The 15,052-nt window shown below is 41.1% G+C and overlaps 1 protein-coding gene across 2 annotated transcripts in view; it reads right to left on the reverse strand.

Moving 5' to 3' along the window:
• The window catches only part of UNC79 (unc-79 homolog, NALCN channel complex subunit), a 194,234-nt gene that overhangs the window by 107,766 nt on the left and 71,416 nt on the right, over nt 1-15,052 (reverse strand). For both annotated transcript variants that reach the window (XM_035728283.1, XM_035728282.1), the window contains exons 15-17: nt 13,922-14,143; nt 11,601-11,828; nt 6,826-6,967 (exon numbers count right to left, since the gene is read on the reverse strand). In XM_035728283.1, coding sequence (XP_035584176.1) covers nt 6,826-6,967; nt 11,601-11,828; nt 13,922-14,143 — 592 coding nt within the window. The remainder of the gene's footprint in view (nt 1-6,825; nt 6,968-11,600; nt 11,829-13,921; nt 14,144-15,052) is intronic.

Here is a 15,052-nt window from a genome sequence, read left to right on the forward strand (position 1 = left end):
TATTCAGAACATTCTATCCCAAAGCAACGGAATACACATTCTTCTCTAGTGCCCATGGAACATTCTCCAGAATTTATCACATCCTAGGTCACAAATCAGGTCTCAACCGGTACCAAAAGATTGGGATTATTCCCTGCATATTTTCAGACCACAATGCTTTGAAACTAGAACTCAATCACAAGAGGAAAGTCAGAAAGAACCCAAATACATGGAGGCTAAAGAGCATCCTACTAAAGAATGAATGGGTCAACCAGGAAATTAAAGAATTAAAAAAATTCATGGAAACCAATGAAAATGAAAACACAACTGTTCAAAATCTTTGGGATACAGCAAAGGCAGTCCTGAGAGGAAAGTATATAGCAATACAAGCCTTTCTCAAGAAACAAGAAAGGTCTCAAATACACAACCTAACCCTACACCTAAAGGAGCTGGAGAAAAAAACAGCAAATAAAGCCTAAACCCAGCAGGAGAAGAGAAATAATAAAGATCAGAGCAGAAATCAATGAAATAGAAACCAAAAGAACAGTAGAACAGGTCAACGAAACTAGGAGCTGGTTCTTTGAAAGAATTAACAAGATTGATAAACCCCTGGCCAGACTGATCAAAAAGAAAAGAGAAATGACCCAAATCAACACAATCATGAATGAAAGAGGAGAGATCACAACCACCACCAAAGAAATACAAACAATTATAAGAACATATTATGAGCAACTCTATGCCAGCAAATTAGATAACCTGGAAGAAATGGGTGCATTCCTAGAGATGTATCAACTATCAAAATTGAACCAGGAAGAAATAGAAAACCTGAACAGACCTATAACACTAAGGAAATTGAGGCAGTCATCAAAAATCTCCCAAGAAACAAAAGCCCAGGGCCAGATGGCTTCCCAGGGGAATTCTACCAAACATTTAAAGAAGAATTAATACCTATTCTCCTGAAACTGTTCCAAAAAATAGAAATGGAAGGAAAACTTCCAAACTCGTTTTATGAGGCCACCATTACCTTGATCCCCAAACCAGACAAAGACCCCAACAAAAAGGAGAATTACAGACCAATATCCTTGATGAACATGGATGCAAAAATTCTCACCAAAATACTAGCCAATAGGATCCAACAGTACATTAAAAGGATTATTCACCACGACCAAGTAGGATTTATCCCTGGGCTGCAAGGTTGGTTCAACATCCGCAAATCAATCAACATGATACAATATATTAACAAAAGAAAGAACAAGAATCATATGATCCTCTCAATAGATGCAGAAAAAGCATTTGACAAAGTACAGCATCCTTTCTTGATCAAAACTCTTCAGAGTATAGGGATAGAGGGTACCTACCTCAATATCATAAAAGCCATCTATGAAAAACCTACAGCAAATATCATTCTCAATGGGGAAAAACTGAGAGCTAACCCCCTTAAGGTCAGGGACGCAGCAGGGATGTCCAGTATCACCACTGCTATTCAACACTGTATCAGAAGTCCTAGCCACAGCAATCAGACAACAAAAAGAAATCAAAGGCATCCAAATCGGCAAGGAGGAAGTCAAACTCTCACTCTTTGCAGATGATATGATATTTTACGTGGAAAATCCAAAAGACTCCAACCCAAAATTGCTAGAACTCATACAGGAATTCAATAAAGTGGCAGGATATAAAATCAATGCACAGAAATCAGTGGCATTCCTATACACCAACAACAAGACAGAAGAGAGACAAATTAAGGAGTCGATCCCATTTACAATTGCACCCAAAACCATAAGATACCTAGGAATAAATCTAACCAAAGAGGCAAAGAATCTGTACTCAGAAAACTATAAAATACTCATGAAAGAAATTGAGGAAGACACAAAGAAATGGAAAAACGTTCCATGCTCATGGATTGGAAGAACAAATATTGTGAAGATGTCAATGCTACCTAGAGCAATCTACACATTCAAAGCAATCCCCATCAAAATACCATCCACTTTTTTCAAAGAAATGGAACAAATAATCCTAAAATTTGTATGGAACCAGAAAAGACCCCGAATAGCCAGAGGAATGTTGAAAAAGAAAAGCAAAGCGGGCAGCATCACAATCCCGGACTTCCAGCTCTATTACAAAGCGGTCATCATCAAGACAGTATGGTACTGGCACAAAAGCAGACACGTAGATCAATGGAACAGAATAGAGAGCCCAGAAATAGACCCTCAACTCTATGGTCAACTAATCTTTGACAAAGCAGGAAAGAATATCCAATGGAAAAAAGACAGTCTCTTCAACAAATGGTGTTGGGAAAATTGGACAGCCACATGCAGAAAAATGAAACTGGACCATTTCCTTACACCACACACAAAAATAGACTCCAAATGGTTGAAAGACCTAGATGTGAGACCGGGGTCCATCAAAATCCTAAAGGAGAACACAGGCAGCAACCTCTTCGACCCCAGCCGCAGCAACTTCTTCCTAGAAACATCGCCAAAGGCAAGGGAAGCAAGGGCAAAAATGAACTATTGGAATTTCATCAAGATAAAAAGCTTTTGCACAGCAAAAGAAACAGTCCACAAAACCAAAAGACAACCGACAGAATGGGAGAAAATATTTGCAAATGACATATCAGATAAAGGACTAGTATCCAAAATCTATAAAGAACTTATCAAACTCAACACCCAAAGAACAAATAATCCAATCAAGAAATGGGCAGAAGACATGAGCAGACATTTTTCCAAAGAAGACATCCAAATGGCCAACAGACACATGAAAAATTGCTCCACATCGCTCGGCATCGGGGAAATCCAAATCAAAACCTCAGTGAGATACCACCTCACACCAGTCAGAATGGCTAAAATTAACAAGTCAGGAAATGACAGATGTTGGTGGGGATGTGGAGAAAGGGGAACCCTCCTACCCTGTTGGTGGGAATGCAAGCTGGTGCAACCACTCTGGAAAACAGTATGGAGGTTCCTCAAAAAGTTGAAAATAGAGCTACCATACGATCCAGCAATTGCACTACTGGGTATTTACCACAAAGATACAAATGTAGGGCTCCGAAGGGGTACATGCACCCCAATGTTTATAGCAGCAATGTCCACAATAGCCAAACTGTGGAAAGAGCCAAGTTGTCCATCGATGGATGAATGGATAAAGAAGATGTGGTATATATACACAATGGAATATTATGCAGCCATCAAAAAAATGAGATCTTGCCATTTGCAGCGACGTGGATAGAACTGGAGGGTGTTATGCTGAGTAAAATAAGTCAATCAGAGAAAGACATGTATCATATGACCTCACTGACATGAGGAATTCTTAATCTCAGGAAACAAACTGAGGTTTGCTGGAGTGGTGGGGGGTGGGAGGGAGGGGGTGGCTGGGTGATAGACATTGGGGAGGGTATGTGCTATGGTGAGCGCTGTGAATTGTGCAAGACTGTTGAGTCACAGATCTGTACCTCTGAAACAAATAATGTAATATATGTTAAGAAAAAAAAAGAAGAAGATAGCAGGAGGGGAAGAATGAAGGGGGGGAAATCAGAGGGAGAGATGAACCATGAGAGATGATGGACTCTGAAAAACAAACTGAGGGTTCTAGAGGGGAAGGGGGTGGGGGGATGGGTTAGCCTGGTGATGGGTATTAAAGAGGGCACGTTCTGCATGGAGCACTGGGTATTATGCACAAACAATGAATCATGGAACACTATATTAAAAACTAATGATGTAATGTATGGTGATTAACATAACAATAAAAAATTAAAAAATAAAATAAAAGGCATTTTGTGTAATGTTTTTATTTGCTCTCCAAGGTGGCATATATCCCTTCTATGATACCCATGCAGGAAACCTTCTAGATTCAGGGCTCTCAAATTTCATGTAGCCCACCATATATATTCAGATGTCCTTGGCTCCCTGAAGCAAACCCTATGCTCCCAAGGGCAGTGAGTTCTGCTGCCACCTGGCCTGGTGCCCAGCTAGGTACGCCTTCCTTACTGAAAGGGAGGGAAGAAGGTTTTAAGGAGAGATATTCAAGTTGTATTAGCACCTAAGGAGAAATTTACCCCATGGACTCATGCCAATGAGTCTGAAAGAAGTTAGGCATATTCAAATCAGAACAATTACTCGGTTTTAATCTTCTTGTGAGTCTCTCTAATACCTGTGCCTCTACATGTGGGATGGCAGTATATGGTACCTGAGGCACGCTAGAGAAAAGAATTCACAAGTTAGCCAGATGTAGACACTAGTGTAAAACGTTTTCAAATCACCGTTCTAAGTTTTGGCAATCCCTGGAGCCAGAGACAATGGGAGTCAAACTCTCCTGGTGTATATACTAAACAGTTCATTGGTGATCTTCCGCTTTCATTTATTTTAAACACTTGTTACCAACCCTCGAATCTATTTTTTCTAGTGTGAGAGTTTTAAAAGTATTTTTAGTGGAGGATATATCTGACAGCTATCAAGAAATAGGTACCAGGCCACAAAATGCAGAAACAGGAAATAGTCTGAAAGGAAGGAGGAATCACAGAACACGTGTCGATTGAACATGTTTGCTCTGACAGAGGAGTTCAAGACCACGGCCTGAAGGCCCACAGAACAGAAGCTGGACTGGGCTCAGAGCAGCAGGGAAGGCTGGTCTTGGAGGAAAATTAAGGGAGGCTTCCCTGAGGAGACAATTTATAACTGTGACCTGCAAGACAGTGGGGAATAAAAGCAGGAAAGTAGACCAGAGGCTGTGACAGGAGCCCGAAGAAGTGTTTGAGGGAGACGAACAGAGCAAATGTTTAAGCAAGAAAAAGAGTCATTCATAATAAGAAATTGCTTAATTTTAACCATTGTTCATATAAAATGTTATGAATAAATAAAAGAAGAAGAAGATAGCAGGAAGGGAAAAATGAAAGGGGGGAAATCGGAGGGGGAGACGAACCATGAGAGACTATGGACTCTGAGAAACAAACTGAGGGTTCTAGAGGGGAGGGGCGTGGGGGGATGGGTTAGCCTGGTGATGGGTATTAAGGAGGGCACGTACTGCATGGAGCACTGGGTGTTATACGCAAACAGTGAATCATAGAGCACTACATCTAAAACTAATGATGTAATGTATGGTGATTAACATAACATAATAAAAAAAAGAATTAAATAAATAAAAGTGGCAGTTAACTGATCTATGTGCATCTTAGGTTTAAAAGATATATTGGTATATAAAGAGTACAGGTTATTGGATCCTAAGTGACATCCTTGCTTCCTTTAGGCATTAATGCCTGACAGAAAGAAGCCCGAGGCCTGGATCTCAGGACACCCGGGTTCTAGTCTCAATCCTGCCACTAACTGGTTGTTTGATATCTGGATTTCTAACTCCCAGATCTCTGCCCCAGATGTACCCAGAATTGGGGGTGGTGGGTGGTGCTCATTCATTCTGTGTTTCAACTCCTCAGACGATCCTGATGCTCCATCAGGGCCGCACGTAAGCCTAAAGCATAAATTAGGAATGAGGACTACAAGCTGTATGACCACGGGCATGTTTCACACCACCTGGGATGTATTTTCCTCATCTGCAAAGTGAGAAGGCTGAATTAGATCAGCAGGTTTCCAAGTTTTTTCCTATGGACGATTTTGCTTAAAGAAACTCACGTAGAACACCAGCGTATGAAATAGAGCAGGTCAGCACACTCGGGGTAAAGCAGGGTGGGTAGCCTGGGCTGCTCATTAGGACTTGCCCCTGTCTCCCCACCATTTGCCACTCCAAACAAGGAAGGTCCAAAGGAAACAACATAGAGTGCGTACAACTCCAAGGACATGCTGAGAACCAATGAAGTAGGTCATCTTAGGTGTTCTTTCAATTTCTAGGTTCTCGTGGTTCTAAACAGAGTGATCTGAGATATTCATACTCAGCGGATCATGTGTACAATTCACGCAGAAGCAGTTAGTTCCGACCAAGCATTCCATACTAATGAGACTAATGTCTTATTCAGACCTTGGTCTGAATAAGACACCCCCAGGGCTATAATGGACCTCACACAAAAGTCACTTAACAATGTTTGCTGTTCCCTGAAGGAATGACAGAAAGCCCATGATTCCCAAAATTTGGTTCTGGGGGTGGGCCGCCTGGTTCAGGGTCGTGGAAGCAGGAAGATGAAAAATGAGTCATATTTACTCCAGGTCCTGTACAAATTCCCAAAGTGCCACAGTGCAGATCTGGAAATCAAGCTTTCCCAAAGGCACATGGGGTCACATGTCAAATTCCCCAAACTCCTTCAGACTGTGAAGAGCTAGAGTATGATTCCAAGCCTGCCTACCATTCTGCAGTCCCCAATTAGCTCGCACATAGCCTGCAAGCAAACTAGAAAGAGGCCATCCTTCCTCTAGCTCTGTGCAAAGCCAACCAGCCTTGGAGCACAAACTGTGCAGCTATACACTGTGAGCCTGTCCAGAGTCCTGATCAAGCCCCTGGGCCACAGAAGCTGCATGAGCTCAAGTTCCATCGGCTCTATCCCAAAACACTCTGCCGTGGCCAAATGCCCTCAGTGGCTGTCGAGAGTGAAAGCACCCTCCACTCAGTCGTCCAGCCTTGGTTCATAGCTGCTTCTCCTGCTACACCATAAGTAGGAAGGTACTGCTCACATGGTGGGTTCTGTTGATAAGAAGCACCTGCTGCCTAGAAAGCAGCTCAGTGACCTTTGCTCTACTAGAAACACATCCTGGATCTGTTCACTTCATGATCTGAGAGGAAATGGTTCATTTGCACCAGTCTCCACTAGAGAAGCCAAGCCTAAACTTGCCTAAGTCGACAGTAATCTAAAAAAAACAGGGTTCTGAACATCAGAACTGTGCTAACTGGGGTATGCCAGAGTTCACCTACCAGCATGTTCCGTGGGCTCAGTGCAATCACCTGGGTTCTCCCCATGCTTGGTTGCTGGATTCTCCTCCTCCTCACCTTCAGGGCCTATAATAAACTCTGGTCTGGAAGAAAGGAGACTATCCTCAAGGCTGTCTGTGGGCTCCTGAAACGAAGAGAACAAGCAGCCAGGTGAGCAGCCCGCTGGGGATGTAAAGAATGGTTTTGCTTAGTTCCACAAAGATCCATTGAGTGCCTGCTGTGTCCAAGCCCTGTGCTGAGCCCCGAAGGACAAAGACACCTGCCTCAGAAGAAATGTGAGCTCACTTCCATAATTAAAGGGACTTTGGATCAGCTGTTACTAAAACAATTTCATTCCCTTGAAACAAATATGGAAAAATCTCGAAAACATTAAATCGTCCTAGGCCCACTTTCCCTGTGATCATGTCCCACTCACCAAGTGATTCCAATCCGTGCACATTTTGTTCAGTAACAGTACTTAACTGGCAGGGAATAATACGGGGTTCACAGCAATATCTTAGGATACATACACTGGTAGTCCTGGAGACGTCAAATTTTTAGGAGCAAGAAATCGCTATAACATATGCGTTAAAGAGAGCTAGGTATGGCAAGCCAAGTGTCCATCGACACATGAACAGAGAGACAAAATGTGTTATATACATGCAGTAAAACATTAGTCAGCCTTACAAAGGAAGGAAGTCTGACACCTGCTATGTGAGTGAACCTTTAGAACACGGTGCTAAGTGAAACAAGCCAGTCATAAAAAGGACAATTATTGCATGATTCCAGATATATGAGGTCACTACCGTAGTCAAATTCAAAGATGCAGAAAGTAGAATGGAGCTGTCCAGCAGCTCAGGAGAGGGGGGATCCAGGAGGCTCTTGTTTAGTGGGTATAGAATTTCAGTTTTGCAAGATGACAAAGTTCTGGAGATGGGCTGCACCACGTGACTATACTAAACATGATACATTTATAGACAGTGCATGTCAGATATAATACATATGTATAAAACCAGCCTCAGAAATAGGTGAAATTGGGAAGCACTGGTTATGGCTGCCATTTAAAATATCCATCTCCAGTTAAGCTCCAATTCCAGCCTTTTTCTTTCCTTCGAGTACCACTTCAAATATCCTCTTCTAAAACCCATACTCTTTTAGCTAACACTTTAGCCAGTACACGTTTTTTTTCAAGAATTATTTGACAGCCAGCTCAAGATTGATGGAGTGCCAGAGGGACACCCACAAGAAAACCAGCGCTTAGCATGGAGGATGCGAGGGCCCTGAAGAATATCTCTGCCAACTTCACAGTTTTGCAAAGCCAGACTCTGTCCCTAGGTCACTCATGAGCAAGGCACTAAATCAAATTCTAAAGTGAGTTTCATGAAATTCGCTATGATAAAGAGTTCCCTGCTGTGTACCGACTCTTTGATAACCCACAGGGCTAGAATCATCCTCCCAGGTGGCAGGGACTGGTGTCGCCCATCCTGTCCCCAGCCTGTCCCAGGAAAAGAACTGAAGAGCAAAGAGGGCTGACCCACACAGTGGAGACCACCCGGAATTTTGGAGTGTTCTACGGCATAGCCCTCTTTTACTGATGAGCATCCCTCCCATAAAACCTTTGGGAGAGGAAAACAGAATCCTTCAGCTTCATTTCCAAATGTGTTATTTTTAGCCCATGACAAGTGTCCAAAGCATCATGCACACGGGAGATTGTTTTGATGGCTCAGTTTCTCTATCTATACTTATGCTTCCCCCTGTTTCCCGGGATGGTGCTGGGAAAACGGACACAATACAGAAAGCCCGGGGACAGGGCAGGGATCAGAGCATCTGCCTCCATCCTTTTCACCCTCTCACGCCCTCCCTGAAATAGAAGTCTGTACTGGGCGCAGCCACATCCTCAGCTGATTCTGTTCTTAAGCCACACGCTACTGGAATCCATGGTTACTCTCATCCCCAATGGCACAGAGGACGCTCCATCCCAGGATTCCCCTGGGCACATTTCGGTCTTATATTTTTCCTCTCTTCTCCTGACATGATCAGCTATTCCTTCCTTTTCTAAACTGCCTCCTCCCTTGGTTTTGGAGTTCTTGCTCTCCCTCGGTTTTTCCCCTGTGTCTCTGGCTTCTTCTCAATTCATTTCTAAGTCTTCAGTTTCCCTGTTTTCCTTCTTAAGAGCTGGTCCTTCCCAGAATACTAGCCATGGCTAGCGAGCATTTCTCTTCTCATTCCACACATCCCAGCACAATATGCTGGCAGTTCCAAACTTTCATCTACTTCTGACCTTCCTCCAAAAGACCAGATCCACATAGCTGATGGGACATGACAACCCCCACCTGGATATCTAAAAGGCATCTCAACCCGCTATGTCTGACTGTGCCTGCATCATACCCACTCCTACCAAAAAAATCACTTCTACCACTGTAATGCTCTTCTATAAATGGCAATGTTATCAGCTCCCAAGCCAGGAAACATGGGTTTGCCCCCCACTTTTCCATACCTCAACGCCAGCTAAACACCAACCACAGCTGACCGTCTTGCCTAAAAATCCGCCAGGCCTGTCCCTTCTCTGATCCCCACCACCATTGCTTTAATTCAGACTTCCCCACTTCCTCCCTGAGTGACCTATTAGCCTTCTTGACTAGATGCCTGTCCCCAGGGTCCAAATCCTCCAAATCCTCTTTTCTCCAATTCATCAAATGGCATCACCACCCTGATTAAATTCTTCAGGATTCCCCATTCACTGAGACAAAACCCAAACTTCTGAGTCTGGCAGACAGAGCCCTTAATGAATGGGAAAATAAGATGGAGTCTGTCTTGCTTGACCCAGCTTTCACTGTCTTCACATCCTGCTCACTGCGCTAGCAACATTCAACTGCTTCCAGTTTCCTGAGCGTATCATTCCCTGCTTTCCCCTGGATCACTTACACAGAGAGTTTTCTGGGTCTCCAAAGTTATTCTCTCCTCCGCCTTCATTTCATTAACTCCATTCCTTCAAATATGAGCCCAGGAGCTCTCTCCTTCCCATCATACCTCCAAGCTGGATCTGCAGTCCCTATTCTGCCCTCATTGCTCCCTTGCCCAGATCTCTCCCATCACACTCATCACGTTAACAGTTTTTCATTTACTTAAACATCTCCCTGATTAGACTCTAAGCATCTTGATTTTAATTTGTTTTTACATCATCTAGGACTATGACTGTTTTGTAGTGAAGTTACCCAATGCTGAAAGACCACAGTCCAGGGAGGTTACCTTGCAATATATAGGACAAGCGAGTTTAGTAGGCAGAAAGGTATTTAAAAACTGAAGAAACACTTTACTGCATGTATGTTATACCTCAAAAAAATTTTTTTAAGAAGTCACTTTCTACTTATGGGGTGCCTGGGTGGTTCGGTCGGGTAAGCAGCTAACTTTGGCTCAGGTCATGATCTCCAGGTCCTGGGATTGAGCCCTGTGTCGGGCTCTGCAGGATTCTGTTTCTCCCTCTCCCTCTGCCCTTCTCCCCCTACTCATACTCCCTCTCTCAAATAAACAAAATCTTGAAAAAAAAAAAAGTCACTTTCTACTTAGATAAACATTAGAGGAAAGGAAGAAATAGAGAAGGTAGCAAACACTGGCCCAAATAATTCAGATTCACCTCCCTTTGATGGCATGAGGGCTTTTGGTGATATGTGTTATGTGTCTTAAATGAAAACTGGCTAAATGTATGGAACATTAGGGAATGACTAATGTACGGAGCAGCTAATATGTGGTATATAGTAGTTGATCCCTACTGAAACCATTTTCTTGGAAAGCAGAAAATAAAATGAAGCCTTTACTTGTTGTTGATGAAGTCAATGGGTTTTACAAACTGGAGTTACCTAGAAATTCTTGATATCTGTATCCAATCTACTTACTTGATGTTTGATATGTATATTTTATAGTATTCACTGCTATCTGAACTTTGTAATAAAAGTTATTTCAAGAATACCATCAATGGCACATGCACCCCAATGTTTATAGCAGCAATGTCCGCAATAGTCAAACTATGGAAAGAGCCTAGATGTCCATCAACAGATGAATGGATAAAGAAGATGTGGTATATATATCCAATGGAGCCATAAAAAAATGAAATCTTGCCATTTGCAACGACGTGGATGGAACTAGAGGGTATTATGCTAAGTGAAATAAGTCAATCAGAGAAAGACAAATATCATATGATCTCACTGATATGAGGAATTTGAGAAATAAGACAGAGGATCATAGGGGAAGGGAAGGAAAAATGAAACAAGACAAAACCAGACAGGGAGACAAACCATAACAGACTTTTAATCTCAGGAAACAAACTGAGTGTTGCTGGAGTGGAGGGGGATGGGAGGGATGGGGAGGCTGGGTGATGGACATTGGGAAGGGTATGTACTATGGTGAGCGCTGTGAATTGCATAAGACTGATGAATCACAGACCTGTACCCATGAAACAAATAATACATTATATGTTAATTTAAAAAATAAAAAGCCATTTAAAAGAAAGAATACCATCAATGCTTTATATTTATGAAAATTATATGAATGGATGTGCCACAACCCTAACTCAAGACTCAAGAATTCTGTATAATGTAGCTCCAGCTCATATCCCTTTCTAGGAGCATTAGCTGGTAGAAGGAACAGGAAAACTTTCTAACAGTCTCACATATAACCCAGCATGGAGCATACAGTGATATTGGAGGAAGACCCCATTATACCAGGTACTACAGTCATTATCACTATCAGATATGGTTCATCTCATTTCTTTGACTTCTTACCACCAGCCGGCTTTCTTCTTTAGGAGCCAGTCTCTCCAGGAGTTCACAAGCAAGCTGATAGCAGAGAATACTAGATTGGCATAAGTTACACTCAATTGCTTTTTCGTCCTTCTGGCAGGTGTGGGAGCCCCCCCAGGGGGCTTGGAAGACATTGTTTATAATGGAAATAATGTCCTTTGATAAGCTGTGCTCTAAACCCATCGTGATCCCATCATCTTGTAACTCCATCTGAAAGACATCAAAATGAAGGCCAAAAAAAAAAAGAGAGAGAGAGAGAGAGAGAGAGAAAAGAAAAGAAGAAGGAATTTGGTCCTTTTTCCAATATTCCATTGGTATTCTAATTGGGGATAATTTTACTATCTGACAACAATATTAAGTTATTTAAAGATAATAAGGATTATAGACCATGAATATATATTATTTTCCACAGATTTTTTTAAAGAATATAAACACAAGACAAACAATGGGAATTATATTTAAAATCACATAGGACATTTAAAAGAGAGTTGTTTGTTATAAACTTATCACTTTGTGAGATTTTTACACATTTAAAAAATGCTACTCCTCACCCAGTGTCCAGATCTTGGTTTCTAAATACCATTATCCATTATCCTCTAAGAGGAACCAGGGCTCCTTGGAGAAATGGCTGATTTCAAGGTTGGGGCTAGGAAAATATAAAATGATCCTGGAACATCTTGTCATGCCAGAAATTAAGGAAGTGTTCAAAAAATGACACGGATTATATCAAAAGAACACAGAAGCCAGCCTGAAGGGACTCCCACTGGTCAAATATGGGACAAATATGAGCATCAGAATAAAAATAATCATAGTAATAGATTTTAACTCACTGAATAAAATAGGAATTCATCAGTACATGCAGGTACAAGAAGATAAACAAATAAATATAGAGACGGGAGAGAAGGGAAACTGTTCCTTCAGTAGAATACCAGCTAATAAATTAAAAGATAATGGAATTAGGAAATTATCATTTGATAACCATCATCACAATAATTGATCCAGGCATGAATCAGCCGTGGATGCTAAAACTAGTAGGTAAAAGTCTAACGAGAATAGGAAATCTCAGCCTGCCAGTTACTTATTAATTACAAAGGGGGAAATAGTGATCTTAGAGTAGAGAAATCTAGTAGAAATCACCTTAATCAAGTTATCATCACCAATAAGGCAACATTATCATGTCACGTGCCTCCTGATATGATGCACTGAAAAGGATATAACATCACATCAGGGGCGTTACTGACAAAAAATGCTTAACCCAAATAGATCCGTAACATACGACAAACTCAAATTGAGAGACATTCTACAAAATAATTGGACTGCATTCTTCAAAAACGTCAAGAACATGAAAGATGAACAAAGCCTGAAGAACTGCTCTGGATTAAAGAAGACTAATGAGACAGGACAAATATTTGCAACGAGTGATGCTAGATTGTGTCCTAGATCTATACTATACTATACTATACTATACAATCCTATACTATATAGATGTATACTATATACTATATACTATACTATACTATAAAAATATAATTATTATGTCAATTTAAAAAGTGATTAATTTCTGTGGGTCAGACAATAGGTAATAGTATTACAACAATATTAATTTCCTGATTTTGATTGATTTCCTGATTTTGTCCTTGGTCATATAAGAGAATGTCCTTATTTTTCAGGGAATACATTCTGAAGTGTTTAAGGACAAAGGGGCATCATATTTGCAACTTACCCTCATGTTTATTTTTAAAATTCTATAATTCATAGATACATATACAGATAGAGAAAGAAATATGATAAGTGTTATTATCTGGACAATCTAAGGGAGGAGTATTTGGGAATTCTTTGTACATATCTTGCAACTTATCCACAAGTCTGAAATTATTTCAGAATAAAAAGTTAAGAAATGTTCTCCTGATCAAAGACTTTTATATTTCTCTTCTGAAACTACCTTAAAAAAATCAATTCATGGAATATATTTAAATCAGCCCATCACTACAGAGCTGTACCTTGCTCTTCCCAACAATAGCATTACTCAGTTAGCTCACCAAATTTGTTCAACAGAATCAATTCTAATGATGCTAGAGTGTTTCTAAAATTCACATCCACTCTCATATGTCAACATCATTGCAGATATTCATACAGTATTTTTCAGACTCTTTAGGGAATCCTGAAAGGAGTTTGCAAAATGTCTTGAGTGATGCTGCATCATTTCATGAGTATGAAGATGTCCAACACATAGCAAGAATCACTATACAACGCTTTCCCTTATTCTTCACCTCAGAACTAAAGAAAGCTCATGCTTCAGCTACCTGCTTCAGGAGAAGATCAAACATGAGGATGAAACAATTTAGATTCATTTCATCATCTTCACAATCAAAGTCAATAGTCCTTCCTCCTGGGTGTCCAAAATTCTTGAAAGGGCTACGAAATGGACTACGCATAGGACTCCGAAATGGACTCTGGAAAGGACTATGAAATGGACTCAGCATATTGTGCTGAACTCGCCGGCCAGGATCAGAGGCAACACTCACCTAGAAGAAAGAACATCAACACACATAAGTGAACTCACAGAAGCCAAAATGGCTAGATAAAATATCTGGGTCTCATGGAAGGTATTTCCAGCTGTCACACTGATTTCCTTCCTTAGTGAGTAGCATTAGTACTTCCAAATAGTTTTGATCTTCTCAAAACACAAAAATAAGAAATAAAATCACTGACATTAGGGCTCATGTCTAAAAAATAAATAAATAAATAAAATAAAATCATCCAAACTTTGTGACTAATTGTCAGGTGAATGAAACATCAGCACACTGAAGAATAAAGGCAGCTGTCTTTGACATTATATTGTTCATCCCATCCACATTTCCAATTAAACTAAACTACCTAAAAACCATAACCTGAAAAATGAGACCTTACAAAAATAAAATATTACAAGATCAGTTTTAGATTCATAAGCACAAAATCTGTTTAATGTGACTGGTTAAAGAAGAACAGCATCTGGATATTATAATTATTAAACTACCATGGGAAAACAATATATGTCAAACCTATGGAACTGGTTATTGTCCAATTGCCTAATTCAAGTCCCTCACTGCCCTACTCTGCCCTGCTCTATGCCCAAGGATGCCGAGGATAGAGTCTCTCCTGGCTTTCTTGCTAGTTGGCTTCCAGTTGGGTAGGGTCAATGGGAGGCACCAGCAGAAGCCCTGCAGTTGAAGAAGAGAAAGGTGGAAGTATATGTCCCACCCCCTGCCTGCTTTGATGCTACATCCTTGGCAGTCTCTCCATCACTCTTCCAGCCAGCCCTTCCTTAATATTTCAGCTCTCAATGGGCTCCAGGAACTCTTTCCCTGGTTCCTTCAACCCTGGGGGTATAATGGCTTCCTACTGAGCTCTTACTGGCGTCTAGGTGCCTCACCAACACTTACTGCTCCCTTAAC

Source organism: Zalophus californianus, chromosome 6, assembly GCF_009762305.2.
Source record: "Zalophus californianus isolate mZalCal1 chromosome 6, mZalCal1.pri.v2, whole genome shotgun sequence".
In the NCBI taxonomy this organism is placed as follows: domain Eukaryota; kingdom Metazoa; phylum Chordata; class Mammalia; order Carnivora; family Otariidae; genus Zalophus; species Zalophus californianus.